The following is a 25,136-nucleotide window of genomic DNA, read 5'->3' as shown; positions in this document are numbered from 1 at the left end:
CATCATTATTTTCACTTACAGTCTGCCTTTCTCACTGGGACTCTAGGTGGATTATAAGTAGTATTAAAAACTATTCAGTCAATCAAAAAGTGGATCACAAAATAGGATAACACTTGAATCTAACAGCAAAGATTCCTAGTAAAACAAAATAATGCAGGGGATTGAGAACTGAAAAAACAACAATGCAAACATGACTGTCTAAGAGGCAACAAGACACTCAGTGCAGGAAAACGTTATCCCTAATAGAGGTTACCTCTTGAGCAGATCCTTTATGCCACACCTCTGCTCCCTCTCCAAGAATGCCCTTCTGAATAACTTCATTTTGTGAAACATGAGGTGTGGGAGCCTTCCTAATAGCCTCAGACAAACCTTTCCATAATGTGGGAGCATCCATAGAGAATATGCATGAATGGGAGATTGCTGATTTTACCTGTTTTCAAGGTGGTGCCTTCAGAAGGCTTTGCTCAGATAAGTGAAGCTGTTGCAACACAGCAGGAGAGGTGGTCCAGCAGGTACATAGGCACTGCAGGTACTTCAGTACAAAGCAGTCCTAGAACACACATGAACACACGTCTCTCATAGCAACTCACTGCACCTCAAACGGAGGCACAATGATCGCCCATAATGTTCTCAATAGTTGTGGTTGCAGCATGTCCTCTCTCTACCACTCATGTTTTCTTTGTTGTATGCAGGAAAGACATTGCGCTGCAATGCCATCTCCAAGTCTTTTAGCACTGCAACGCCTCCAATGCCAGGGCAGTATGTCTCTTTCAGACCAAAGTGCTCACAACTTCCCTTCCTACTTTTCACCTGGAGGGCAGGAGGGTGCGGGCAGTAGTGAGAATGTTTTTGAACAATTCTTCCTTCTAATTTAGAAAGTAACATCATAACAGAGGTGCTTTATGCATTCTAATCTTATGTTGTAATAATGTGGGATTATGTGATGCATTTCAGGTTGTTGTTCTAATACTTAAATGCAATCCACAACCTTTTGAGGATAGTGTCATCTAATCCAATAAAATTGTGTTTAATTGCCTGTTGCAGCCTATTTAACTCGTTTGCTGAAAAGCAGGTTAAGCCTATTTCAGGTATGCCTCTTTGTTAACAGTCTTCTTCACTTGTACTGGTCCCTACATGTAAAGCTAAAAAAACCCCATCCATCCAAACCTTGTGTGGTACATATTTTTTGCAACTGCAGATGTTTCTACAGATCCTATCAGTCTAGCTAAGATTAATGACCCCTCAGCACCCTCACACACAGGTTATATAGAATATAAATATGCTCTGCAACATGAAAACACAATCCTCTAAATGCCACATAAGGAAAAAATTTCAGTTAAGAGGTGTTTTTTGGATTATGTGCTTTGTATGTTTTGGATGCACACAATTTTCTCTCTCATGTCAAAAGAACTCTGAAATCACAAGGTAAGGGCCATTCAAGATTGTTTGTTTGTAAGGTTCTTAACTGTGCAAGATCATTAGAGATGTGATTCATGCATTAAAATAAGCCCTAAATTATTGGAAAACTTACAACGGTATTTCCTGAATATTTAATACATGCCAAGATTTGGGGTGGGGGGCTTGGGGTGGGATGGTCTATACATTGAAATGAATTTGTTAATAATTTTTTTAAACAAAAGGATTTGGATCCCATGGACGTTTATGCAGACGTTATGTCTTGCTGTGTTTAATGCGCTTACTCCATGGAAAGTGTGCGTAGCATTGCAGCTGTATAGTTGCTGCATTCCTCAAAGCTATTAATTATTCTAAAATCTGCAACCTTTACAAGCAAGCCAGACATCGGTGTGTACGTCACGACATAGTTTTTAAAAATCGTAGTCGCTTCTTCATTATCCTACGGATCATGTCTTCCTTACATCCAAGTCTTGGTTTAAAACAAAGTAAATGTAAATGCCTAGTTATCTTATCAACGCTCCTGTATTAGAACATGCATTTTATTTGGACAAGGCACTGCCTTAAAGACACAGCCACCATCACCTGCAGGACATGTGAGCAGCCCGATTAAAAAATCACAATAAAAAAAAAGTCATACCTCTTCTGCCGTCTGGGCAAGTAAAATCCCTTCCCCAGTATGCCCCCCCCTCCCATATCCCCGCTTCCCAAAAGCAGGGATGCAAACGCCCCTCCGAAGGCCAAGACCCGGCAGGAAACTACAACTCCCAGCAGGCCCCGTGGTTGGCGTAACTCAGGCAGCCAATGAGAGGGCCGCTTTTTACGGGGCCGACTGCCGCGGCCTGTGTGTGGCGCTTTTGTGTGCGTGAGGCGAAAGAGGCGGAGGGAGCGGGAACGAGCGAGGGGGCCGAGACCGGGAACCAGCGAGAGCGAGCGGAGCGCCAGCGCCCCCTCTCTGTCGCCCCCCTCCCCACCCTACCGCGCTCTCGTCGGCTTCCCGCGCGGCCTTGCGGCTCCTTGGCCGCCCGGGGTCGGCGGCCGTGGTGGAAGCGGCGCCAGGAGGAGGAGGCCGAGGCGGGGGCGGCGGCAGCAACAAAAACAAGGACGCCGCAGAAATCGAGGCCGGGGATCGAGCGCGGCCTACCGCGGGGCCTGGCTCGCCGCCGAGCCCCGGCCGGCCTGGCGCGGCTCTTTCCCTCGCGGCTTCCGTGTTTTGTGTCTCTGCTGGGATCGGTCCGATACGGTGGGGGGATTTAGAATGGAACAGACTGAAGGTGAGAGGGGAAGGGAGGCGCGCCAAGACCGAGTGGTGGTGGTTGTGGGGGGGGGGGAGTCTGAGAGGAGAGGGCGGAGTCTGAGAGGAGGGGGCGGGGCTCCGGCGAGGGAGCGGGACTGCTGGGGGGGCGCCGGAAGAGTTGGGCGGACTTCGGAGCCCGCGGGGGGGGGGGCGGGTGAGCTGGGCCCAGGGAAGCGTTGGCAGCAGCCCGCAAGCGTTCGTAGTCTAACGTTATTTGTCGTACAGCAGCACTGCCCTATTTTGAATGTCTGCAGCCGTTGCTGTTGTTAAATGCGTTAAACCAAACTTAAAAAAAAAAAACACCCCAAAAACGTCACTATCCTGCTCACGCATGCGTATGGTTTTGAGGAACCTGAAGGGAGTGCGTGACCTCTTTCAGTTCTCAAACGTTTCTCCTGCCAGGTTTCTTACAAGCAGTTTTATGATGTGACCAGGGACAAGTTTGCAATAAACTAAAAGAATATGTCCGTGGCGCCATAAACACTAACATTTTTTTTTTTTATAAACACTAACATATTTTTTTTTACCCTGGCTAACCTCTGCTTGAGTCAGAGCTCAGCTTGTCTGATGCACGAAATGAACAGTTGTTGGGTAGATGCATTTATACTGAAAGCTGCAAGCAACCAGCAGAAAAGTGTGGGATACTCTTTTGACTGGATCTTGTTTTAAACTGGTTGTAAGATCTCTCCGCCGCCAACCTTTCTGTTTTGCAGCTTTTAATACAAGTGTATTTACTTAACAGAAGTATGTTTCATGCATCTGAGGAAGTGAGCTCTGACTCACAGTTTATCTCTCTGTAACCAGAGCCCACTGGAAACTGATCTCTCTCGTTAAGTGTTACAGTCGCTTCAGTCCACTGTACATAGAGATTGACACCGGAAGGCTTTACAACAGGCCTGTTTGCCACAGTTCCTCTTCTCCCCCAACTTTTTCTGTCTTTGATTTTGGTTGTAAACGTTCATGTAAAAATTTTCATTTCATGTGCATCTGAAGAAGTGAGGCCTGACTCACGAAAGTTTATGCTGGAATAAGCTTGGCTAGTCTTAAAGGTGCTGCTTTATTTCTTCTTTACTTCATGAAAGGTTATGCAGGAATAATTTTTTTTAATCTCCAAAATGCCACTGGATGCGTGTTTTATATTGTTGCTACAGGCAAACAGTTACCCATCTGAAATTATCTATATTTATTTAGACATTTCTGTGCGGACTTTCCAGAGAACCTGCTTATGGTAGCTTAAAAAATAAAACATAATAAAAACACAAAGCACTGTAAAAGTTAACAATAAGCTATTAAAACCCAGCCTCAGAAACCCAGCTGCAGCATAAAACATTGAGCAGCATAAACCAAAGTCTCATAAAACAGTTCTTATGAATGCTTGCAATAATTGGCGTTTATGCAACACTTTAGAGTGTTCAGGATGGCTTTATGAATCAATATTTATCTTACTAGAATCATAGAGTTGGAAGGGACCACCAGGGTCATCTAGTCCAACCCCCTGCACAATGCAGGAAATTCACAACTATCTCCCCACACACCCCAGTGACCCGTACTCCATGTCCAGAAGATGGCCAAGATGCCCTCCCGCTCATGGTCTGCCTAAGGTCCTAGAATCAGCATTGCTGACAGATGGCCATCTAACCTCTGCTTAAAAACCTCCAGGGAAGGAGCACTTACCACCTCCAAGGAAGCCTGTTTAACAGGAACCACTCTAACTGTTAGAAAATTCTTCCTAATGTCTAGACGGACATAAAGCACTGTAAAAGTTAGTACCAAGTAAGTAGCTATCAATAATCTACGGTGGTATAGTGGCTAGTGCATTGAGAGACCTGGCTCTCAGGGTCATGGTGTGACTTTGAGATGGTTGCTATCTCTCAGCTTGTGTCCTTTGTGAGGATAAAATGGGAAGAAATTCACACTTGCTGTCCTGAGTGGAAAGGCAAGATAGACATGTGATCAATAAGGTCAATATGATCTCTGTGTTGCAAATAAATATGAGAGGAAGTGGCTAGCCTAAGGCCAGCCACTGAGTTCATTTCAGATTTGAACTGGGATCTAAATCACTGCGGTACCGGTAGGTTGGAAATAGGGGGTAGTGTGTTTATAAGAGGGAATTTGAGCAGCAAAGTATTTATGTGTTTCTTGATATTTTGTTGTAGCAGCATCAAAAACATCTAATAAAAATAGCAAAATAAAATGTGTGTTAAAGCATCAGACACTGTGATAAAATAATCACTCCATGCTGGCTTAATCCCCACCAGTATATGACAGACAGTATTGTGGGGGACAGGAGGAAAAACAGATTGGCAGTGCAATCCTAAACAGAGTTACATCTTGCTAAAGCCATTGAAGTCAGGGGCCTTAGAATGGTGTAATTCTGTTTAGGACTTTATGTGGGGAAATGCAGATGGAAGAGGTTTGTGCTTTGAAATGACCATTGACGGCAGAAGATACAGGACAAATACCTGTGAGGAGAATGAGCTAACAGTAGAATTGGGTGAATGAAGTGTAAGAATTTGCGCTCTCTGGTTTGTTCTAAGAAAACTAGTGCAGATGTGCGCCAGTGCTGGGAAAGTAGGCCTTGAATGGGACATTGGGCATTTGTTGGGGGGTGGGGATGAAGGATTTTGAAGATGTGGGTGAAATTGCAGGAAGTTTGGAAACAATGGGATTTGTCATCTGGAGGAGTTGCCGTAGTGATAAAGATGGAAAAGGCCGCTGACGGTATAAGATAGTAGTGGTTAAATGACCTGTATGCATGTGTGTTAGTCTGTGTTAAGAGTGCAGCTGATGATGAGGTGTACAAGGTGATGGAAACATAAGAGGTTAGTGGGGCATTAGGTAGCTTGGAGTATTTTGATCTTCAGTATGAAAGGTTGAGGGATGGGAGGGAGGTTGTATACTACAAGGAGGTGTGTAATAAATGTGGTGTTGAGTTCAGTGTATATATACATGGAAAAGGTGCATGGGGAGTCTAGGGATATGGCCTTAAAGCAGAGCTGTGTGATTGAAGTGTGAGAATTTGGGCTACAGAGATTGTTCAGTGTGTTAGAGGCTGCCTTTTGCATAACATCTACAGTGGAGAGTCATGAGGTAGTGCTGACATGGGATTTGGGGAACTCTTTATCAGGGATTGGTAATGAAACAGTCTTTTGTGTGTGTTCTTATTCCAAGTATACCTGTATAAATTTGCACAAATGTCTTATTATGGCTCAAACATAGGATTTTAATATTTATCCTGTTGTTGCTTATAGGGAGAGGCGCTCTCTGTTTTTCAAAGGAGGGATGAGGAATAATTGAGGAAAGACCAGAGAATAGTTTAATGTGATGGAGGAGGAAGAGGAGGGCCGTTCCGATTTAAAGGGGTAGAGGCAGCCATGTTTGCTGCCAGATACTGCAGTGTAAATCTCTTTCCCACCCTCGTCTTCAAACCCCCCCCCCCCAAAAAAAATCTTCACTGTCTTGGGTTAACAATTGATGCTTCGGTGCGTTCTCATAGCTTCCTATTCCCTTTCCTACCCTCATACCATTCTGAAATTTATCATTAGCAAGCTTGGGAAAGCGACATTCTCCCTCCCTCCCGTTTCCTTTCTGCAGCCAGGACTGCGGTGCAGAAATTAACCCTTTTCAATACAAAGCTGCAGTGGGATTATACAGAAATATTTTTCTCTCCATTTTCATGAAGAATTAAATGGGAATAGGCAGAGAGCTGTCTCTGTTGTAAATGGCAGAACAAATTGCAATGTCTTCTGCAGTCTCTTTAAGTAAACAAGGAAATTACATTGCTAGTACTGCTGACAAAAGGCACACTCGTTTGTGTACAGCTAGCTAAAACTTATTTAATGATTATATTTTAAATTTAGTACACTGAGATTTTTTTACCCCTTTAGGTTTTTCTTAAATTGTTTTTCTCGAATGTATTTTTTCTTCAAATAGCCAGGACTCCCATATTTTAACCAACACTGAACTGTGCAAATGCTGTTAGAATTTCACGTACAGCAGACAACAGAGATGTGAGACAAATTGCTGTTCAGGTATCTGATAAGTGGAAAGCAGGTATATTTGTATGATGCTTTGATGATATTTTTCAGTTTGATAGCATTTCAATTTTTTGTTGGTCTGCTCTGGAGAGTGGCTCCATATTCTGAATGTACGTTTAACATTTTGTTTGTTAATTCTGTTTTTACTGTGTTGCCATGACAGAAGCATAAATGTGAATGTCTTGCAGCTCAGCCAAATCTTGGTGTGAGGTTTTCGATTCTGTATGTTGATAAATCTGCTGTTTTGTTTAAAAAACAAAGTAGCATATTTTGGTATTCTTCTTTCATTTTTATGCACCTGTTTATGTTCTCCTAGGTGGTTCTGTTGCTGTCTGTTTTTTTAAACCTAATAATCTTGGCTAATGCAAAATTTATTATTATTATTGGCTACAGTGGTATAGTTGCATGTAGTAATAGTTCATTAATACTTTGCAACTCCATCGTGTTTATATTGAACAGGGTGATGACTGTAATGGCATTGCTGTTTTTTCTGGTTACTATTTTTCTTTAAATGGGTCATAGTAAAAGGTGATCGATGGATGACACAAGGTGTTGAACTGCTTAAAGTGGTAATGTTTGGCTCCAGTGGAGAGGACAGATACCTGATGAAGATAAAACAGTGATAGGTAAAGGGGGGAGATTGCAGCAAAATGCTTTCTAGGAATGAAGATTTTTCACTTCAAAAGGTTTAGCTTTTTAAGCACTGTGTATTGATATGACATTTCTATGACGGCTAATGTCGTGGTATGTTTTCACACTCACAAAGTGTAGTCTAAATTACCTTATTACTTAAAAAAGCAGAACTGACCACAGTGTTGCCAGTTGTGTTGAATGGGAATCATCAGCTAAATGAGACAGTACTGTTATTGGACCAACTAGGCTTTAAAACAGTGGAACCAGTAAAAACATAACTGCCTGTGTTTCTCATGACATGAAAATGGTGATGTCTTCTTTTCTTTTTTTTCAGAGATGGGGAAAAAATGGTTCTTGGAAAGGTTTGTAAAATAAAAGACAGGGTACATGCATATAAAAACAGTTGTTGGAATGAAAATCTGATTCACTGTATAGTTACATGCATGCAAGCGTGTTGATGATGGAAAGCTAACACCTTAGTGCAGGCACATCTTTCTGTAAGAGGGTGTCATTGATTTCAGAGGAATTTATGTACCAGTTGAGTATGCTTACTGTTAAACCTTGGCTCAAAAGGTTCAATGCTCTGGCTATAGCTGTTTGTTGTTTTTATGTTTATTATATGTTTATCAGTTGCTTTTCTGCAGGAGTATCTCAAACAAAACACGCAAAATAAAACATTGTAAACATACAGTCATTAAAGTGGCGCTGTTAAAATAGAATACCAAAATGGGCTAAATAAATCCAGTGGCATAATTGGAATTCAATAAAAAGTCAGCCAATACCCAAGAAAAGCCTTTTGCTATAAAATGCTATCAACTTGTTGGCAGAGAGACCTTCTTAGGGAATGAGTTCCTAGGCCCAGATAGAAAAAGTGTTGTGCCCAACTTGATGCATTTGGGTAAATGTAGATTTATGTTTAATGCCAAGCCATGGTTTGGCATTCTGGCCTGTTTTTGTGCTCATGCATTCTATTATCCCTTTTCATGCTGCAGTTTAGCTAGTTCTTCAGTACAAGCTATATCAAACCAGTTAACTATGGTTTGTTCATGCCCTTTGAGTTAGAGTAGCAAACTTGTTTCAAACCGTGGTTTAGAAATGTGATTTGAAGAGCAAGCACAAACCATAACTTGGCAGTGAGAAGAGAACAGATGAATAAGGGCCAATTCACATTGCACCAAACTGTGGTTTGTAGTTGGATCTGAATCAACTCATCTTCAGGTTGCATCAGTTGATCTCGAGAGATGGGTAGAAGCAGTATGGATAGAGGAGTTCCTTATGGGCCGAGATGGTCCAGGACGTCAAAGGTAAGAGCTAGCAATGGACGCAAATGGGAAGACAGGAGAGATGGGCTAGAGTGGAACATGTGTTTCCTGCATCTCGTTCTCTGTGCTAGCTGAAGCCAGCAAACCATATTCTTCTAGGCATGACTTTAGTGTTCTCTTTACAACTATTTCTAAATGATTAGTGGATCTTGAGGTCTAGTGAAGGCTGATACCTTATACTTTCCACAGTTTGCTCCAGATACCCAGCATGTTTAGTTTGCCATTGCTTTGTTTGAAAGCAAACCAGTTTTATTTCTATTCTGAAAACCATGCACATAATCCAGTCCAAATTATGTACTTTTAAACCTCGTTGATTTCAATAAAAGATCTAAATACCAATTGGGAACTTGAAAGTGGCTGATTTGGCCAGGAGCATGCTCAGTGATTTCCAGAGTTAAAGCTATTAGAAATTAAATGTGCGCTTATTTATTCTTGAGATAAAATTCATCACAGTTATTTTGTAGTGATGCTTCTCTGGCAGAAGGGAACTTCAATGGCTACTACTTTTCTTGCTGCAAGCAACTGAGAATGTACCATGTATCACAAAATGATCATTTTGTGAAATAATTAAAATGTTCCAGTAACGAATTAGTACATTTATGTGAATGCTTGGATAATGCAGAATTTTAATTATGGATGAAGTGGGTTTACACATGAACACATGAAGCTGCCTTATATTGAATCAGTCCCTTGGTCCATCAAAGTCAGTATTGTCTGCTCAGACTGGCAGCAGCTCTCCAGGGTCTCAGGCAGAGGTCTTATACATCACATATTTGCTTAGTCCCTTTAACTGGAGATGCTGGGGATTGAACTTGGGACCTTCTGCTTGCCAAGCAGATGCCCTACCACTGAGCCACGGCCCCTCCACAACTTGCTGCATTTTGAAGCCACTAGAATAGATTGGTAGAACAAATTACCCCCATTTTGGTTGTGTTATACCTTCTGTGAAACATTGAGTGTTAGACCACTGTCAAAAATAGGATGCTGGGCTTGATGGAACATAATTGCAGCAAAATATAAGACTTACTGTGTGAGGTTATTAAAATATTGCATTTGAACATTTGCTAGCTTTGCATTTTTGGAACCCGGATCACAGGCATTCCAGCAGATTTTATTTAAACTGTGTTGAGGTTCACATGTTTCAGAGCTATTTATTGCTATATATTGCAAATTATATCAGGTTTCTACTGCAAACCCATAATAAGTTTGAGGTTAGAGCAGTCTGCAGAGAGCATCAAGTCATAATGTGCTTGAGTTTACAAATGCAGGTTTACAAATGCAAGCTTTATCTGCTGGTTGCTGTGATTTCTAAGCTTCTAATATACTTTACCACAGGAGGACGGTGCATGTTTAAATATACAGCAACAGTGCAGGGATGCAGTGGGTGCCTCTTCAAAATGGCAGTAGGTTGTATCTTGTGCTGTGCTGTCAGTGTCATGGATTGGAGAGGGGTGATTGCCAGAGATGTCTATACACTGTCTTCTGATCCGGCATCAGGGCTAAAAGGAGGTGCTTCCTTTCTTATTGTTCCGCAGGGGCGAAATAAGCTGTGTCTAACTGGGTACTTAAAGCATTGCTTGACTACCAAGCCTGGTGAATATTTGTAGACTCCTTGTATTATGGGCAGTACCACAGCTATGTAAAATATTTTATTTTGCATAGTTCCAAAGAAGTTCCTCAGTTGTTTATTTGTTTTAGAAAAATACAATAATTAGTAATTAATAGATATTAAGGATAGCCAACAGCTTGATCAGTTACTTTTATGATGACTTCATTCTGTACAAATCAGATTGCTTCCTCAAAGTGCTACACGCATAGTACATATGGAAGAGGAAAAGAGCCCCCCTTTTTTGTGTGATATGCTCTTCCTTCCCTTCAACAAAAATAAATATTTATGGGATTATGTTGTAAACAAGAAAATGTTTGGGTCAAGGCTTGTGAACTCATGAAGTGGTCATAGGCAAATCACTATATCCAGTCACCCTCCTCCCCATCAGCAGTCAGAGGATAACATACTAAATCTACTGTACAGGGTTGTGGTTAGTGTTATTGTTATCCGTATAGCCTTGTTTCCATTTCTGTGTAGTGCTTGTGTCTTGTCATGCTAGAGTAGGATGGGATCTTGGAAGACAGTAATTGAACACTGGGAACTAGCTTTGATAAATAGATAAGAAAACAAGTGAATGGCTGGCACTTCCATTCCCGCCCCCTCTTTGTTTGTTTTGTTTGTTTTATTTTGTCTTTTGCATTCTTTTATTTGAAAAAGTATTAACGTAAAGAGATTTCCCGAGTTAGGCAATGACCAGTGTCTTAAATATATCAATCACATCTTGCACCTGTGCTTTGGCTAATCGTTTGTTTGGTAGCTATCAAACAGTGGTTTTATTTCTCCCATTTCATAATAAGGAAACTTAACTTCATGCCCAGATACAGTGACTGGCATCTTTTCAAATTTCTGTAATAGTGCTATTGTAAGTAATGTATGAAATGTAACTTCATCCCTGTTGATTTGGCTAGCTAGTTCATGAATTGATCTCACTTGGAAACCATATTAGGGGGAGGACCTGGAGTGAAGCATGTGATCCAGTGGCTTGGTGAAGGGATTGTGAGTGTTATATCCCATGGTGAAGGAATTTTGAGGTTTTTATCTGTACTAGCTTTTAAGATGTGATGTGAAGATGCTGACAGAACAAAACCCAGCATTTATGCAAAACTGGTTTGGGGCAAATACTATGAAAACCACAGGAAATCCTGTGGAAAGAGCAAACTTGCTCAGTGTTTACCCTAATTCTGTCCTTTTGCTGATGCTAGTTTTTTTCGCTTCCATGTATGCTTAATGTACTGCTGTAGTGCAGAAATGTTCATCTAGCTGTTGTTGTTGTTGGTTCCTGTAGGTTATCCGGGCTGTGTAACCGTGGTCTTGGAATTTTCTTTCCTGACGTTTCGCCAGCAGCTGTGGCAGGCATCTTCAGAGTAGTAACACTGAAGGACAGTGTCTCTCAGTGTCAAGTGTGTAGGAAGAGTCAGAGAGGGGCTGGGTTTGAGCTGAGTACTATCCTGCAGAAGTAATGTGCTAATCATTGTCCTGTAAGTATCAAGATAATGTACTAATGAGGGTGTGGTATGTTAATATGAAACCATTGTATCCTGAAGTGATCTGTTAATGTGTGAAATCCAAAGCTAATCTGCATGGCTATTGTTGACTGTAGCCTTTGTTAGTCTGGAGGTTTTTCAGGGCAGGAAGCCAAGCCTTATTCATTCTTAAACTCTCTTCTTTTCTGTTAAAGTTGTGCTGATGTTTATGAATTTCAATGGCTTCTCTGTGCAATTTGACGAAGTAGTTGGTAGAATTGTCCAGTCTTTCAGTGTCTTGGAATAAGACCCTGTGTCCTGTTTGTGTCAGTCTATGTTCAGCCACTGCTGATTTCTCAGGTTGGCCAAGTCTGCAGTATCTTTCATGTTCTTTTATCCTTGTTTGTATGCTGCGTTTTGTGGTCCCAATATAAACTTCTCCACAGCTGCAAGGTATACGATATACTCCTGCAGAGGTGAGGGGGTCTCTTTTGTCTTTTGCTGTATTGTAGCATTTGTTGTATTTTCTTGGTGGGTTTAAACACCGTTTGTAGGTTATGTTTTTTCAAAAGTTTCTCCATCCTATCAGTGACTCCTTTAATAAATGGCAAGAATACCTTTCCTATGGGAGACTGTTTTTCCTGAGTTTTCTGATTTTTGTTTGGTTTAATGGCCCTTCTGATTTCATTCTTGGAATCTTGATACTTACAGGACAATGATTAGCACATTACTTCTGCAGGACAGTACTCAGCTCAAACCCAACCCCTCTCTGACTCTTCCTACACACTTGACACTGAGAGACACTGTCCTTCAGTGTTACTACTCTGAAGATGCCTGCCACAGCTGCTGGCGAAACGTCAGGAAAGAAAATTCCAAGACCACGGTTACACAGCCCGGATAACCTACAGGAACCAATGAACTCTGACCGTGAAAGCCTTCGACAATATGTTGTTGTTGTTGTTGTTAATTGGGTGGGGGCGGGAACAAGACCAGCCATTGCAGCAGTCTGATATTTTGTGAGCCATTTGGCTATTACCTTTTAAAACTCTTTGAAGTCTTTGTGTTCTCCTCCTCCTGTGTTGGAGTGTGCACCTTACTAGGTTAAAATGTAGAAACTTGGGCTCAAATAACAGTGTGGCTCTTCCCATGAAGCAAAACTACCTTTCCTCTCTAAGTGGGAGATAGTGCTCTTGGCATTAAAAAGTGTCAAGGGAGCGGAGCCGTGACTCAGTGGTAGAGCATCTGCTTGGCATGCAGAAGGTCCCAGGTTCAATCCCCAGCATCTCCAGTTAAAGGGACTAAGGAAATAGATGATGTGGAAGACCTTTGCCTGAGACCCTGGAGAGCAGCTGCCGCTCTGAGTAAATACTGACTTTGATTGACCAAGGGTCTGATTCAGTATAAGGCAGCTTCATGTGTTCACATGTGTTCAATATTATACAATAATGAAAATGTAGATGGCATTCTTCAATAGTGGATTGTATAATATCTAATTGGCTTGGTTTTATAGATATAGATATAGAGAGAATGTCTATAGACAGGCATACCATCGTGTGCCGAGGCAAAACGAAAGGGCTGCAGTGAAAGGAGGGTGACAATGTGTTTATGTCTTGAAGGGAGAGGGAGAGGTTTGTGAACCAGTAGACAGGCACCCTTTGAATGGTGCCTTACCTGAAGGCCTAGGCATGCCTTCCTGTAGCACAAGGATGTTAATTTAAGGTTGGTGGTAGCATCCCCCATTTCCATAGCCATGAAACAACAGAATGGCATCCATCCACCATACCCCTTTCCTAGGACATCTGCCAAAACAAGGGTCAATAAGCTTGTTGTGCCTGTGGGCTCTTTCAAACATTTTGAGAATTGAGCATGGAAGTTGTCGTAAAATGGCTGTCTGGAGTTCTTGAGCCAGTGTCAAAATGTTGGAAGGTTATAAGCCAACTATCCTGTGATGAAGGCAGCTATTGTGACTGGGTGCTTCATGCAGAAACCAAGGTGGTGCATCCAACAATGTGGAGGAAAACCACAAACTGCTTCTTTATTTGAGGAAAGAGATATTTTGTAGAATCAGTAAATGGGCCATTGGTGGATACCATAGCACCAAGGGGTACCATGTTGGGGATCATTGTGCTGATGTGTGCAGAATCACATCAAAACTCCTTGCTTGCAATCCATTCTTTAGCTAGTGCAGGACTGTAGCTGAGGTAGGATCTGCCATCACCTCTGTTACTAGCTTACTTCCTCTAGATCCCTGCTGAGGTTGGTGTGCATCAAAGAAAGAAAAAATATATTCTTCAGAATGCTTTCCTGGAGGGGGGTTTGTAACATGCTTCTTGTTGCTGTGAGACAAGCTGTTTCCTATCTTTTACTGTCTTGCATTGCAGTAGGGTAAGACCAGCATAAAGGGGGCTGTAAACAATTATTTGACAGAGTATTCAGTCCAGTTTTGAACTGATTAAGTACACAGAACAAAAACTACAGGGAAAGAGCAATATGTTGTTCAAAGAAAATAAATAGGTATTTCTACCTAAGCACTATGTTTTGCCATTTGCTGTAACTTGCCATGCCTCATCTGTGGATATGGGTCATATTTCATGAAATCATAGAGTTGGAAGGGCCAAATAGGCCATCTAGTCCAACCCCCTTCTTTATTTAGATGTTTTTACTCTGCTTTCCTTAGTTTGGACCCAAAGCAGTGTACAAAATGCAGTTTAAATAGATAAAGAATACAGTAAACTATTTCCTGGACTGATCTTGGATCCACCAGACAGGCTCATTCAGGTCCACTGGTGACAAGCCATGATCTGAGAGCCAAAGCCTAAGAGTCCTTTACCTTTTGCTGAAAGGTTCATTCCCCTGACCACGCTTAGGCTTAAATACCTGCAAACAGGAAGGGGAAACAAAATCTCAACTTGGATCTTTTGCAGCTGACAGAGATGTGCCCAACATTCTGCAACCCTGCTATATAGAAGAGATGAGGTTGGCACTTGCCAATATACAGATTTCCATCACTTTCCTAATACTTTTTAGTAATACTAATACTTTGCCTGATTTCCCTGTCCCTTGCACATTGTTGAAGGCTGTGCTCTTCTATTTATTTAGAATATCCCAGTTAAAGATATATTTGAAAAATATAAATGTCCTAAAATATGTTGCTGTTAATTCAAAACATGTCTTGGCAACTACAGATTTTGTACTGCATGGCACATGTAGATGCACTCATGCATATGCAGTGATCTGCATGTGTGCTACAGGTAAAATTCATTTAACTCTCAAGATTTGAGTTCTAGAGTCCCTTAGGTGGGAGATGAACCCTGAAAAATGGCAACTCTAGCATCTTAGGCTGGCAGCATTTTACCAAAGCATCCCCCAAAGTAAAAAATAGGGACAAATTAGGGAGTGCAATTTACCAGGAATAGAGACCAGAAAGCCAAGAGTGTCCCAGGTACACGGGGATAGTTGAAGTGTATGCAGATCATTCTCAATTTAGGACCTGCTGTATAAATGAGTAAACATGAAACACATATACAAGTGGGCGAAACACATCTTGACTGTTTACTGTCAGTTATAGCCCATCCCATGATTAATTACCAACACATTCTAGTTTGCATTGTCCTTGAAGCTCTGCTGACATTGGTATTGTCAGATATTGAACTGGTGGGCTGTTTCATGCCTCAGCTGTAGAAATAAGGCGAGAAGGGAAGGACTTGCTCCCTCTGGCTTTGAACTTGTTTGGTTAGATACTTCTGAACATTTTCTATTTCTAGATTGGACGAGAGGAGTCATCAGGGTTTCTAGAATAGGGAAGCATGCGTCTTGTCACATTATAAAAATGTACTTTATAAATTATGGCGCTGTCATCCAGTTTTGTCATTGAAATATCCTGGAAAGCAGAATGCTGGGTGGCTTTGAGGTGCACTAGCAATACAGAATTTTGAATGTGTGTAATGAACTCTAGAAGAAAAGGTGCTGGCAAAAGACACACACACGCACCCCAGCCACCTTTATTCTACAAGTAAGACTGTCAGTAGATGAACAACTCCTCCTCCCTCTGTTTTGCCACAACCTCTTTTGAAGAGGAAAAAGAGCTGTCTGCAGCTGTGGCTTCTCCTTACTAAGCATGGTGTCTCCTCTCCCTCTTCCATCTTTTCTGTCTTGTAATTGAACAGATCTGAAAATGGAGGAGACAGTCCTCCTTACTTCTGGCTTTGTATGTTTGCTAATGATGCATGAAAGGATGTTGGTGGGCCTGGAAACAAGAAATGCTGGATTCTGTTAGTCCTTCATGCTGAAGAGCTCACACCATTAACCTGGATTTGAAAACAAGAATTGGGGCTGCTGTTTGAAACTGTTTAGCAGCAAGCCAGTGGTTTTAAAAATGGTTCAGACTGGTTTTGCACTATTGAGGGAAGGGTGTGTACAGCTAGAACCTTTACACAGGGATCTGTCTTGAGCAGCGTGTGCTTCAAATTCTTTCTTGGTCTGCTTTGCTTAAGGTTTGGATTTAATTTGCCAAAGTTGTCGATTTCTTCGTTCTTTGAGTAACTTCAAGTTTTAAAAGAAGACGTTTTGTTTAACCTTCTGTTATCTTTGTTAAGTCTAACTAAGCTGGCGTCTTCCTCTCAGTTACGTTTTTGTCTTTTTCAGTATTATTTAAAAATTATAATATTGAATTGTATCCTAGATTGCTGTTCTGCCAGTGTTATAGCAGTTACTCTGATGGACTGGCGCTTCCATTGGAAGAGGAGGCAGTGGCAGTTTCTGCTGATTTCCCTCTCTCACTGCAGACCCTCCACACTGACCCCCCTGAGGGTCTCTTGGCCCCAGGGAGCAGAATTGCGGGGAGGGCTCAATGGGCTGAAATAGGAGTGTGGAGAAAGGGAAATCCCACTCCATAGGCTTCACTCTGCTTGCAGTACTTAGGATCTAACCCTCTAGTATGTCTTTAAAATCAGCTTATACTTTACCATCAGAGAAAATCACAAGAAATTTATATACCAGTTCAGATAAAACAGGAGTAGTTGATCATACATTTAACAAGTCATGTGAAAAACATAATGCATGCTCAGTTATGGAATTATTCTGACTTTGTGTACCGTATTGGATTCAAAATTAATGCTAGTTGGCAGGGTGAATTTGGTTTAAATCTAATCAGTTTAAATCAGTAGTCAGTAAGACTAGATTTAAATCATGGTTTTCTACATAAAGACTCATTCTTGCTTGTATAATCTTAATATTTACAACCAGGTGAAGATTTCATTTTTAGAATAATTATCCAGATTAGTTTTACAGTTAGATCAAACATTACTGATTTGGTTATACAGTTAGAAATATGTAGATAGAGAAATATGAAATTGTTGAGAGGTGAACTATCGCCAGTTGCTCTGTTTGCATTTTGCACGCCTGCCGGCCTTACCCATAGGTAGAAGAACTTGATTAAAATTTTCCTAAACTGGGTCTCTTTTATGGTCTGCTGCCATTATAGATTTTTTCCTCCAGGGAGAGAATAATATGATAACCCTCAGGCTATACACACAAAGATCCCAAGACTTGTGGAGTATTCTGCACAAAAGGTTTCGTTTTCATTGCTTGTCCCTCCCTCCTTACTCTTAGCTCCTTGTGCAGATCTATTTCACTCCAAAACATCTTCTGTTCATTGAACTTCTTGAAATTTAGCACTTAAGAGGTAAGGTGTTGATTCTGTGTACATAGATTTGCAAAGGAACAAAAGGATTAAGGTATTTTTCTCAATTTTGTATGTTTATCTTATAACATTTTTGCTGTGAAGAAGAGGTGTGTTATCTCTGCAGACACAAATCCAAAGTTTTGAGAACTGCAAAACCATGCATCTTTGATAATATCTTCTAGATAGAAAAATTGCCCAAAATAATCTTTCAGAATCCTCTGGAAGAGCATGACATTGTGAATGGATTAATGGAATTCATTTACCAAAAAATTTAAACATAGCATGAACAGCCGCATGCTACATAATTAAAAACTAATCCTTATTTCATGATTAATAGCCTTTGGACTATAATGTATCTTAAACAGGAAAATCTATCAAAAAGCATTTTATTTAAAAAAACTGATTTAAATAAAACAAAGTCAGTTTTTTAAGCCTTTTTTATCTACAAAAAGCATTGATTTTTATCCTTCTAGTTGGGTATCTTAGAAAAGTTGATGAGATAGGCATATTTAAAACATTTCTTTTGGGAGCTCAGGGAATATTACTCTTGTTGAAAGTGTATATGTGTTTCATCCCATTGGCTGGGGATTAGCAATATATTAAAAGTTAATAGTTGATAAAACTGATTGGGACACAGAGGGCCAAATGTACCAGCAAGTAATTCAGGTAAATACAGGTCATAGTTTGTATAAAAAGCATTATAGCATTTGCTTGAGCTTGCTAGTTTATTTCCATCCTGACTTATTTCCTTGCACTCAAGGAAACATTATAGCAACCAAGGGAACATTGTAGCAACCAAGTTGCAAAGGCATAGGTTGACCAAATTACAACATATTAAAATACACAATTTACCAATTTAAAAGCATAACATGGGATCAGGAAACTCACAGGCACATCTGCTGGAAATGTTCTCTGGAAGAGGGCAGCCGTAATGCCTTCCTAAATGTAGCAAGGGAAGGTATACTCCCTGCCTACTCTGGCAGACCCTTCCAAAGGACTTGGCCCACCATAGACAAGGTCCAGGATCTTGCTGGGGCCATGTAGACAATTGTAATGGTGGGCACCTCAAGGAGGAGGCTGTCTGAAGAGTGTAAATTGCACATGTGACTATACTGAGATATGTGGCTCGATAAGTATGAGGGTCCTAGGCTATAAAGGGTTGGTTTTTATATGCTGACTTTCTCTACCTTTTAAGGAGAATCAAACCGGCTTACAATCTCCTTCCCTTCCTCTCGCCACAACAGACACCTTGTGCAGGTAGGTGAGGCTTAGAGAGCTCAAAGAGAGCTGTGACTAGCCCAAGGTCACCCAGCTGGCTTCATGTGTAGGAGTGGGGAAACCAACCCAGGTCACCAGATTAGAGTCTGCCACTCATGTGGAGGAGTGGGGAATCAAACTAGTTTTTCCAGATTAGAGTCCACTGCTCTTAACCACTGCACCACTCTGGCTCTCCATTTAAAGCACTTTGAATTGTGCCCAGAAGCAAGTAGGTAGCCAGTTCAGTTCACACAGCACTGGAGTTATGTGGTCCAAGCAGCTGACCCCAGAGAGGAGCCTCGCTGCCTTGTTCTGCACCAGTTGGAGCTTCCGAGACTTCTTCAGAGGCAGCCCCATGTAGAATGCATTATAACAGTTAACTGTGGAGGTTATGGTGGCATGGATCTGCATAGCCAGGTTGGCAGGACCTAGATTAAGAGCTAGATGTAATTGAAAGACATTTATCTCTTTGTCAGAGGAACGTAAATTTCTTTAGAGATCTCACTCTACGTTCTCCAAGAGGACTCTGATATTAATTTCCAGAAAGGGACTGCTCAGATAATATATCTTACCCATCTATCCTGCCATGATCCCCCCACCCCCAAGAGATGACGAGTGAGCTCCTGGTCTGTGTGCCTCCTTTGCATTTCTTACTGTGAAGACAAGGTGAACAACTGAGCCAATAGGTCTTGTGGTCATTTGAATGTGGGATCTTCTGTAATACAGTTAGACGGACAGTGTCATCCTATACAGAGTTACTCCAACGTATTGAAATCAGTGGGCTTAGACTGGAGTAACTACATAGGATTGAGCTGCACTGCTCTTTAGACAGAGGTGGTTCTTCCAGAAAAGTGAAATCTGTGTTCAAATAACTGCAAGACGAAGGGAGCTTTGACCCTTGGAAGCTTATACCCTGGAACTCTTGTTGATCTCTAAGGTGCTACTGGACTCAAACCTGTTCTATAAGACCTTCTAGTTTGTCTGTTCTCCTCTAGTCCCCTCTTTCCGTGCCAAGAGCAAGGGAAGGAGTGTACAAGTTGGCAGCTGGCTCCTGATTTCTCCTTGGTGTCTGGGGACAATCCATGATGGGATGCAAGTAACTTCCAAACAGGGACTACGCGATTTTCTATTCAAGGAGTCTCTAGTTAATTTAGTTTCATTATATGTGAATGTTGGGAATATTCTAGTTCCTTCCAACTCAATGATTCTATAAAGTTATTGCCTGGTTAATTCCCCAAAGAAGTTGCTCAGAGGTGTGTATCAGAAGTGGAATTTTTGGAACGTTTAGGACATTCATACTAACCAGGTTACCCTTGTTTATTCTACAGAGCAGTTTTTGATGTGTTCTTATGCAGAATCATTCCAAGAGATTAGAATTGGAGTACATTGGAAGGATGGATACCTCTTGACTGATAAGAGGGTTGTCTCAGTGTCTTCATGGGAAAGTTCTAGAAGGGTAGTCATGTTGCACCAAAAAGTCTTATGTTCCTTAAAAGCTAAATAGACTAATTCTGACACAAGCTTTTATTGTCGTCAGATGCATGAAACAGAAAGTACTCTCTATAAAATTTCTAGGAATTTCACATAAATTGAAGAAATAATCACAGACTTTACATGTTGACTTCACAGTCTATTGGCCTTTATACACCTTTATTATTACTATTTTAAATATGAATACACCTTTCACTTCATAACCTTTGGGTCTACTGTGTGCAATGGTTCCCTCTTTACCTGTGTGTGTTTGTGTGTATGTACGATTTACTAACTGAAGATAACACTGTGCATCTGAAGAAGAGGGTGCTAGTCCATGTAAGCTTATGCTATAATAAACTTGTTGGTCTTAAAAATGTCACAAGACTGTTGTTTTTTGCCGGAAAGGAATTTCTTTTTAGTTCTGCTATTTAAAAGTTGCTTAACATTTTAGTTTGATTACGTGTCTCTTTATTCCTTTCTTTTTAGGCCCTATGAGAAAAAGGGAAAGCTAAGGATGCTGGAGCAGAACAATGGATTTCTCCTTCTCTTTCATGCAAGGGATCATGGGAAACACAATTCAGCAACCACCTCAACTCATTGACTCGGCTAACATCCGCCAAGAGGATGCTTTTGATGCTAGCAGTGACATCACTGAAGATGGTAGACAGACGCCATATGAAGCTGCTCTTGCCTTGCAGCAAGGTTTTCAGTATCCTACGCCAACAACAGAGGACCTTCCACCCCTCATTAATGGATTTCCACCAATCAGCATGTATGAACCCCAAGCCAAATACCAGTCATACAGTCAGTATCCCAATGGTTCAGCAAATGGCTATGGCACAGTTAGAAACTTTAGTCCCCCAGAGTATTATCAGATGGAGAACTCTAACATAAGGCCGCATGAAATTCTGGAAAAACCATCTCCTCCACAGCCGCCACCACCACCTCCTCCTTCAGTATCCCAAACGGTGATTCCAAAGAAGACTGGTTCACCAGAAATAAAATTAAAAATAACCAAAACTATCCAGAACGGCAGGGAATTGTTTGAGTCCTCTCTGTGTGGGGACCTTTTGAATGAAGTACAAGCGAGTGAGTATGCGAAGGCAAAACATGAAGGGAGAAAAGAGAAGAGGAAAAAAAGCAGCAAACATGACTCTTCTCACTCAGAAGAGCGCAAATCGCATAAAATTCCAAAACTAGAGCAAGAGGAACAAAATGTAAGTAGAATTAAAAATGTAAGTTTTCTGTTTCTGTGCTTTCAAGGCAGATATTCCTGTCACTCCTATCATTTCTTATTTGCGTACTGTTAAGGTTGTAGATATTTGGATAAGCATATAGTGAAGGTTAATTAGTAGCTTCTTGGGCAGGGTACTCCTGCATTCCAGATCCCTTGGGGGGGGGGGTTTTGGAGGAGAATTTTGATCATGGTGAATTGACCTCTATGCAATGGAAATCCAAATTCTGCTTTTAGAAAAAAGTGTTCAAGTTATTGCAAGGGTTTGTCAAAATGCTTCAAGTCTTGCCAGGATTAAAACTGTATTGTTTCTCAAACTTAGTTGATTACAGCTCAGTGAAGTGGCAGTTATTGAAGCTGCATCAAACATCATCTTTGAGATCAAGTTTGTTATCTTTATAGAATGGACAGGAAATGAAAATCACAGTAAACTTTTACTTCCAGCAGTGATTTCCACCTGTCTTTTCTGTCTTTTTTCCACTGAGTTTAAACAGAGGCAAGGATGTGAAGAGATTTCCCCACATAGTTCATGAAACATATCAAAAGTAATTTAGGTTGATCTCCCATGACACAAATCACTGAATTCTGTGCCTCAGCCAGTCAATGAAATCTTTGTGGTAAAGATTTAAAATTATGCAAGATTTGGACAAAATGAACTTTGAAGAGAGAGCTTGAGTGCCATTCTGTTTCTTCGATTAGTTGCTAGAGACCTCTTATATGGTTGAGTCAGCTACCTTTGTTGCCCCTCCCCAGCCATGTGCCATATTCTTGTGTCGAAGGCTGTTCTCTGTTATTATGTGCGCTTATGCCCAGACCCCTTTGTAAGCCAATGTACAGCATAGGTGCCACAATTTCATAGCACACCTGTCCATGAGCTGGCATGCTGGTGGATAGGACTACTTTTTCCAGTATTTTTCAGGTTCAGGTTTAATAGACCCGGAATCTTTTTTGAAAAATCCGGAAAAAGGTAAATACTTATGTCAGCTTTCCCCAGAAAACTGGAAATTTTCAGGTTAATAAACCCAAACTTGAAGCGAGTCTAGCCTTCAGTTTTGCGTCCCCGCTGCATGGGGTTCGGAGGCAGCAGTGGACCCAGCAAGCAGGTGAGGGAGGGGGGTTAAAAATGGCGGCAGGACCAAAGCAGCCTCGAATAAATTCGGCATTATTCAGGATCTCCTTTCTTGGCTCCCATTTATTGCCACCATTTTTTTCCAATGTGCACCCCTAAGTGGGGCTGTTCTTGGCGTAAAAGTCAGGCCTTTTTTCTTCTGCTGTTTTGGCCTGCACCTTGGCTCAACTTACTAAAGGGGGTGGGGGGACATCTCCAGGCATGGAGGGAGGGAAGGTGTTGCACATGATCTGCAGTATGCACTGGAATGGCATTCTCTTGGACCAGTTTTGTGGCAAACTTGCCATAAATGTTGTCTGTTCATCTGTGCATGTGTAGTATACGCACACCTTCATACTCTGTGGTGGGACTTCCTTAACAGGTTGCCTGAGACTTAGGAGTAGGTAAGGAGGTTGTAAAGCACCTGGACTGTTGTTTTTTCCTTATCTTTGGATTTGCTCAGAGAGCAGCTGAGGAGATCCTTCCTTCTGGCTCTTATAGGCAGTTTCCCAAGCTGCACTCATTTCACTTTCCACTCCCACTTATTGAGTACCTTTTTGACTTCCTTCCATCCTCCCGTTTCTTCTCCTGGCATTAGAGGGCCTCAGTGCAATTTGGGGGAATCACCTAATCCCCCACACTGTGTTTGTCTAACATAGCTACATGTGCTGTTGGCTGAAAATACCCCTTGTGTCTAATGCAGTGTCATTGAACTAAGTGGCTTGGCTTAAGTTATGTCTAGGTTGATTTTTATCATAAGGTGTTGACTGGGTAACACAAATTGTTATATATTTCATTTGGACTTGTCATTTGTGATCCCACCAGATTCCATTTTGCTTACAGCCTGTTCAGTCTGAATGAAGTTTGAAGTTAGGTGACGTAAATAACTGTCCTCTGAACTTCTCTGCCTGTGTTTATTTGTGTTGGTATTTTATTTTGCGTTTTGCTAACATTGTGAACTGCTTGGGGAACTCTAATTACAAAGCCACAGATTCCATTTTTTTAAAATGTTCACTGTAAAAATTAATGCAATAAAATAAATGGACCTGTGAGAAGAAATTTGGTGGGGAGAGGAGAACAGATTGGAAAACAGTTTTTTAAAGAACTGAACTCTAAAACAGAACAGTAAACAATACAAATCTGCAGGAACAACATCTAAAGCAAACATGCAACCCTCCTGCATATTGAAAACATATGGTCTTGAGAAATGAGCAAATAGGGGAGTTGGATCTATCAGTCCCACCTGTGTGATATTAATTCTCTGGCCTTTGGCAAGCCTCTCTCAGCCTTAGTTCTCCATCTGTAAAATAAAAACTCTAGGCTGGGCTCCAAAAGCTTGTTCCAGACTGGTAGGATTCTTGCCTTTTCTTTCTTTGAGCAGTTGACCTGCTATCCCACCTTTAGCACAAAGATTAATTCCTGCTCCAAACTGGAGTAGCTCTGCTAAATGTTTGGTTGTGTGGTTGCAATATTAAGGATAAGGAAGGTGTCTGTGCTTTGGTTTAGTACTGCTAATATTTGCCTAGGATAAGTCTCCCCCCCACTATTGTACCAAATACCTTAATAGACCCTGTATTACTTTAAAATTAGGTCTTCCATCCCTTTGCTTCTGAAGACTTGCTACTCCCAGCCACCTCTTTAGGTAAAAGATCCCAGTTTGCTGCACTCTGCACAAACATGCAAACTAATTCCCCATGTTAATCTGAATGTATTGAACATACATTGAACAAACATGTGTTTGTGTGGGTGTGGTAACATCTGGAGATTTTGGGGGTGGAGACTGGGGAGGGCGGGGTTTGGGGAGGGACCTCAGCCATGGAGTCCACCCTCCAAAGCGGCAGTTTTCTCCAGGGGAACCGATCTTGGTTGTCTGGAGATCAACTGCAATAGTGGGATAACTTCAGGTGCCACCTGAAGGTTAACGACCCTATCAACAGCTATTTTTGAGTCTTCCCAGTTTCAAGAGCTGTTTGCCATGTGACATGGCTGGCTGCTGTTTGAAGAAACAAATTATAAAGTCCCCATGGTGTTGTCAACTTCCAGGTGCTGGCTGGAGATCTCCCACTATTACTACTGTTCTCCAAGAAGCAGAGATCAGTTCACCTGGAGAAAATAGCTGCTTTGGAAGGTGGACTGTATGGCATTATACCCCACAGAAGTCCCTCCTCTCCCTAAACCTCACCCTCCTCAGGCTCCACCCCCAAAATCTCCAGGGATTTCCCAACCTGGAGCTGTCAACCTTACCCCTTGGGCTTCTGGCGCTAGTGTGACAGATCTTTAGATCCTGGATGTCGTAACTTCTCTTAGAATAAAACTGTGAAATAGAACACAATGAAAATGGTCAGCTACTTTCCAGACTGAATTTGCAGTGTGATAGAGATATACTGATGATTGCCTTTGCTTTATTCCCCTTGGCAGGTCCTCTAGAGGCTCCCTAGTGTTACTTGTATGAACTGCAAAGCCCCATATCAGAGATCAGCACAGCCAGCCATGCTTTCACAGGACGGACTTAGGCAAGAAGCAGTAAGGCTCATTACTGAAACTGTAGCATAAGGATAATACCAGTCTACCTTATAGAGCTGATGTTAAGGAGGTATTGAAGGATGT

General features: G+C 41.5%; 1 protein-coding gene across 1 annotated transcript in view; it reads left to right on the top strand.

The window, feature by feature from the left end:
• The first annotated feature begins 2,569 nt into the window (after positions 1–2,569).
• NSD3 (nuclear receptor binding SET domain protein 3) overlaps positions 2,570–25,136 on the top strand; it is a 78,609-nt gene continuing 56,042 nt past the window's right edge. Inside the window, exons 1-2 of the mRNA XM_056860223.1 lie at positions 2,570–2,687; positions 20,674–21,404. Of these exons, the coding sequence (XP_056716201.1) occupies positions 20,718–21,404 (687 nt within the window). The 5' untranslated portion in view covers positions 2,570–2,687; positions 20,674–20,717. The remainder of the gene's footprint in view (positions 2,688–20,673; positions 21,405–25,136) is intronic.

Source organism: Euleptes europaea, chromosome 14 (genome assembly GCF_029931775.1).
Source record: "Euleptes europaea isolate rEulEur1 chromosome 14, rEulEur1.hap1, whole genome shotgun sequence".
In the NCBI taxonomy this organism is placed as follows: Eukaryota; Metazoa; Chordata; class Lepidosauria; order Squamata; family Sphaerodactylidae; genus Euleptes; species Euleptes europaea.
The sequence above is the reverse complement of the archived record's forward strand: the minus strand, read 5'-3'. Positions and strand labels throughout refer to the sequence as shown.